This window comes from Neomonachus schauinslandi, chromosome 3 (assembly GCF_002201575.2).
Source record: "Neomonachus schauinslandi chromosome 3, ASM220157v2, whole genome shotgun sequence".
Classification (NCBI taxonomy): Eukaryota; Metazoa; Chordata; class Mammalia; order Carnivora; family Phocidae; genus Neomonachus; species Neomonachus schauinslandi.
In genome coordinates this window covers 185,918,398-185,924,397 of record NC_058405.1, presented here as the reverse complement: position 1 = coordinate 185,924,397, position 6,000 = coordinate 185,918,398, and the positions used below count along the sequence as shown (strand labels likewise).

At 42.3% G+C, this 6,000-nt stretch overlaps 1 protein-coding gene across 1 annotated transcript in view; it reads right to left on the bottom strand.

Annotated features, from left to right (window-relative positions):
* Positions 1–1,141: 1,141 nt before the first annotated feature.
* Positions 1,142–6,000, bottom strand: part of GIGYF2 (GRB10 interacting GYF protein 2) — a 139,007-nt gene continuing 134,148 nt past the window's right edge. The window contains 1 exon segment of the mRNA XM_021690376.2: positions 1,142–2,982. Within this exon segment, the coding sequence (XP_021546051.1) occupies positions 2,915–2,982 (68 nt within the window). The 3' untranslated portion in view covers positions 1,142–2,914.

Below are 6,000 nucleotides of genomic sequence, written 5' to 3'. Positions count from 1 at the left end.
GTGACTTCTGAGTTTAGGTCAGAGATGGTGATGCAAACTCTGCTTGGTTCTCCTCTGGTGGGGAGCCAACTGCCGCCTAAGCAGCCCACCTACTCTGAAAATATCATGCTGAAGAGGAATATATAGTTCCTCCAGCCATGAACCCAGCTGAGCTCCTAGCCAAGAGCCAGAATCAACTGCCAGTCACATGAGTGATCCATCTTGGCCAGCCAACATTATCGAATCTTCCCAAGATTACAGCCCCAGCTGACATCTGACCACAATCAGAGGAGGCCCCACGGGAAAACTGCCCAGCTGAGCCCTTCCCCAAAATCATGACTCATAAAATTACCAACAAAATTAAGGGGTTGTTTTAAGTAAGTTTGGAGTAATTTGTTAGGCAGCAACAGTAACCAGAACACCAACTATCTAGGGGAAAGACATCTTGTTTGGTTATGTTTAAGCCTCCAAATTAAAATAAGTAAAAGCAAACCACATACAAAACAAATACTTTAAAACTCAGAGAGAGTTAAGATAATTTGCAAGTAAGTTTATAGAAAAGGACATAACGTGGTGGTTGGAAGTCAGTGAACAGATGAGACTGTGAAAAAGAGCAGGACTGAGACAGAAGAACATTCTTGGGGAAGAGTGGTTTCTTTCCACTAAGTGGGAAATTCCTCAAGTAGAAGCAAGGTTCTTGGTTAAGTAAATGGAATGTTCTGTGATAAAGATGACTTTGCTACCCCAAATCCACCTACCCCACCCCAAATTTTTGTGTTTTAATTTTGTATTTGTTTTTATTTTTCCGGCACAAGCACACAGTGGAGTCTAGTTTGGAAGGTGTGGGCAGGCTCTGGAAGGCACATTCAGAGGGTGTGTCTGTGGTATGAGGGTAGGAGACGACCCACGAGTCAGCAGAAAGGGACAGTGAAAGGAGTAAAGACATGTGGTCAAACTTACCCGTGTTTATCTTGACCTCCACATTCCCAAATACAGAACCAGCCAGTGTTCCATAGGCTGGCAGGAAAAGCCATGGCTGCCTCCATGTCTCGGGTGCTCATGTGTTTGGAGCCTCTTCATGGTGCCAAGACAACGGTTTAGTGCAAGACTTAGCCTTGACAAAGGTGAGTAGAAGAGGTGCGCTCAGACAGAATACCACCATGTTTTATTTAAGTTCTTTTTTATTTTCCTCCACACTGGCAAAAGTTCCGAGGGAGCTTAAAGTTTTGTAAACATTTTAACTATCCCTCTTCCCCACCCCCCACTTTTGAATTTACAAAGCAAAGGAGAGCAGGAGTCCCAACTTTTAATGGTCCCCCATCTCCTCATGCTATTTGATCCAAAAACTATATACAAGTTTGTAGCAGTCTCTGTATAGTTATTGTACATGTTTGGGAGGGAGGGTGCGAGGGAGGCAAGAAGGGATAGGGAGAATGGTGATCCAAAAGAATAAAAATAGAAACCAAATATAATCAGCCAAAACCAAAATGCTCTCAGAGCAACTCCAGCCTTCTTCAGGCAATGATGACAGAAAGAAAAGGTGCTCTACCAGGAGCCACCCGAACCACAGCACTTCTCACACAAGGACGGATGGTCCAATGGCTCCAGACCAAAGTGTGATTGGCAATTCCAGAGTGATGTTCTGCAGGGGGCTGGGGGAGGCAGGAAGAGTACTGGTTTATAAATAGGGCTTGAATACATTTATAATTGAAGTGAAGGGGTATTAGGAGGCCATGATCAGAAGCCAGAAGCAGGCTTCTCTTCTCCCATTCTCTCCCATCCCCTCCATCCCACTGCATTCTCCTGTGTAGTGGTTTCCATGGATGAAGGTCTTAAAGATGGTTAGGTTTTGTATGTTTTCTTTTCAGAAAAGGCAAGCAACTTGCCATTTCAGAATCTTTAAACAAAACCTTTTGGGGCCACAGCAAGACACACACGTAATGCTCTGAGGAACCAGATGAAATTCCGGGCTTTTATCAGAAGCAAAAGTTTATCCCTATCCAAAATGAAATTACACAAATTCATACATATGGTAAAGATCCTAGCTGCCTCTTAAACGAGACAAATTTTCAGCAGAAAGGCCCAAAACAAACTGGTCCTAGTCCTCTGAAGTAAAAATATTTATGGGAAAAATCAGTTTTTGTAAGAAAGGAAAAATTAAGAATAAGTCCTTCTCCCAGGCCACAGGGTTTCCTTTGTCCAATCAGGTTGGAGAATGCCAGGGGAGAAGTCAGCTTGCTTGGAAGTCACTATCTAATGAAGAAAAACATGAATCCTTTCTCCAAAAGGATGCTCAGAAAGAACAGGCGAGGGGTGTGCAACATCAAACCAATCCAATCTAAACTCCACCCCACTCAGGGCCTCTTTGATGCAATCCCAAAGTTAGCAGTGGCAATGCGACCTTCAGACTGGGGGCGCTCTGACTGTCTTGTTGGACACTCAAAAGTCACAGTCCGTGGCATGTTGTTGCTGGTCAATGTCTGTTACCATTAACTCTCTTCATGACTGCACCAGTTAGACCCCTTGCCCTTATGGGGGGTTAAAAAGAAGAAGAAAAAGAATATAGAAAGGAAAAAAGTGACATAAGAAAGTAAATAGCTATTGGCAGATCCCAACACACTTTCTGGGACACAGTAGATGAAATCACGGCACAGTAAACAGGTGCTGCCCAAAATCAGCCTTGTTGGGGAGTAATCCCAACTGCCACCCCCAAGACACAGGGTCCGGTCCCCTTATCTACAGTCTGAGATGCTCACCAACAAAAACAGTTTAAAGAATCTTGGACACAAAGGGCTAGAAGAAAAAGCCTGAGATGATCGGTTCTGTGATTTGTTGCAGAGTGATATAGAGTAAATGGTGAGTAAGTGTTGTGTCCAAAGGTGGAGAATCCATGGTCAGCAGAGAGGAGAACGACGGCCAGTCCACTGGCAGGTGCTCAGTAGTCATCCAAAGTCTCGATTTCACCCATATTGAGTCGCTCTGATGAAGCATTGACTGAAAACCCTGCCGGAAAAAATTGGCAATGAGTGACCACATCCAGACAACCATGGGGCTCAAATTCTAGACAGTGGGCTGGAATAGAAGTCTCTCCTGCTTTAGCATGCCATAGAGATACTAAAGGAAGAAGAAGGAAGGATAAAGGTCAGAGAGCAGTATTCTGCTCTTCCAATGAGAGATTCTTCGTTTTTATTTATTTCTTAGGGTTCTGGTCTAATTACGTAGGGAGAGAAAAAAGAATTCCAAACTAGTGCGTTAGAGATTCCTGAGAAGAATCTGGGCTGTGAGCATGTGTTAAAGCCAAGTGAGGCTGGCTAGTGAGGAAAGTTCATTCGGGAGGTGAATCTTAACAGAGATGGGGGCAGGGGAAGGACAGGAATAACACATACCAAGTACTTTGTAACTAACTACCTGACCATATGACTGTGAAATCTAAGTGTGAGTAAGACTACTTCAGTCCCACTAACTATTGGGAATACATTTTTCCCACTCATTGGGTCAAAAACCTTTTCAAAGTTCTGGCTTTTGCTATTTGAGGGTAGGAGGCTTCAGGGAAGATCCACTACCAGATCCTTATAGCCCTCAGATGTTTTCTCACAGGGTAGACAGCATAAAAAGATTTAAAGTACTTTGTTCAACTCAACCTATTATAGGTAGGCTTGCAAAGGAAAGGATTTTGGTTAGCCATACTGATTAACCAAAATGCAATCTGGTTTAGAGAAAGCAGTATTCGTACCACCACCGAAGGCAGGAACAGTAATCACAAACACCTAATCCCATCAGCCACACGTATGTAATTTTTCTATAACTCCATAATCAAAGATTGATAAAAAGTATTAACACGGCTTCCTTGGAATGAACGACTCCCAAAGAGCTTTCAGTTCATCCACCCTAAATGAAATCTCAAACTGTTTCAGCTGCTATTTGAATATCAAAAAGGAAACAGGCAATGCTCTCCTATCTAAAAGCAGTTAATATTACTTGTGTTCTGCCCCCTCCTTTTTGCTCTTTAAATGTTCAAGTTTTCAAACAAAGACACATTTTAAATGTACCAATAATAAAGTCTTATATAATAAAAATAGCTTATATTATATTCTTGACTCAAAATATCATTTGAAAACATAAATGTGACTATTTATTAACCAAGGAAGCTATGGTACAAGCTGCTTACAAGGCCTAAGACTAGGAAAGGCCAGGGCTCCAAACCCCAGCCTCAGCTCTACCCATCAACAACATTGCCACAACCCACAAGACCTTTTCCCTTGAAAATAATGAAAGGCTTAGTATCCCTATTTGGAAATAACAGTTCAATTAGGTAAGTATTAAAACTTAAAAACCAAACAGCCTATGAAATGAGCTATTACTCTATTCTGAAGCAAGGTTTTGACTTTACATGTATCTCAGGAACAGATGAACTGTGATAAAAACGAGCTACATGTGATAAAAGCAGAAATGTAATAAAAAAACAAATGGGGCGCCTAGGTGGCTCAGTTGGTTAAGAATCTGCCTTCCGTTCAGGTCATGATCCCAGGGTCCTGGGATTGAGCCCCGCAACAGGCTCCCTGCTCAGCAGAAAGTCTGCTTCCCCCTCTCCCTCTGCCCCCCCCCCCCCCCCTTGGCCCCTCCCAAATAAATAAAAAAAACTTAAAAATACAAAACAAAAAAAAACTAAAATTTTAATCATGCAAAGACAGGAAAAAAGCAACAGCCTGCCCCCTCCCCCCCCAAAAAAGTTACTTGTTCATGACTGCAGTATGTGGCTTACTGGGCTAAGCTTTTAGCAGACACAGTCTGACTGACCAGTCATAAAAGCACGTCTACTCCACATTTGACAGACGGGAAAGCTCTGGGATACCGTGAAGTACAAGGCAATAAGGAGGATTTAAGCCCACTGTGCCTGGCTCTAAAGACTACATTCCGTTATTAGGATCAGAACTGACTACGTCTCACTTGCATGATTTCTTAGGGTTTGAGAGGCTGTAAAGTATGACAGGAGGAAATGCCATTGTGCATGGACTATTTATCATATCCAAGTAATGGACGCTGGTTCACACTGGCACCTGGTAGCTCTAATGACTACAGGAAGACACAGAGCACAATGGAAGTGATGGATCATTAAAATGAGGCTGGGCCTCTCTGATGGACTGTTTTAGAAGCAAAGTTCTCTTTTGTTCAGTGACACTTTCTCAATGGATGCTTTTGGATCAAATTAGAACTGTCTCATTCTGTGCTTGGCAAACTGACTGGTGGACATTTATTAATTTTTCTCAATCTATAAATCAATTAAAAGTAGTAATAAGTGGAAATGAGTAGTAAGGGGCAGAAGTTAGTAATTATCAGAGGAATTTTCAGAGAGAGATCTAGTTGAGCAGAAATTTTCATAAAAAGGTCCAAGCCTACACAAGTGAGTTTTCTCAATATTCTGTTCAACTTTTACTTCCCTTTCCCTTATATATTTTTTTTCTGTTCCTTCAACATACATACATTCCTTAAACTCTGTTCCTAAAAAAACCTCTCATTCCCCTGAAGAGTGTTTTAAGTCCCTTTCTTTCTGGTGTCTGTAATAGGGATGGAGTCAGATTGAATATTCAACTCACAGAGCTTTACACCTCATTTTCAGAGGAACATTTTCCCTGCAGCCTACCCTTCCAGTGCCACAGCTGAAGAGCAACAAGGGCTTCTTGGCCAGAATCCACACCCAGAATTTCAGGGACACTTGTAAATCTGTATTTACCCACTTCTATCAAAACTGGATAAAATGTTAGACTGGTTCCATCTACTCTTAACATAAATTTCTAAGACAGACAAAATAAATAAATAACAATTCTGAGGCAGAAGAAAACAGAATTTCACCAGATCTCTCTCTGTTCCCAAGCCAGCTTTCGGGCCCCAGTTCCAAAGGGCAATCCTCAAAGTTAGGTTTCTGTTACTGACATTTTGTTTTCTCCAGAGTAGGAAACCTATGAGGGAAGGCAGGGACCCTACGGAGGGCAGGGTAGGATGGCAATCCCCCTCCTGCTGTGC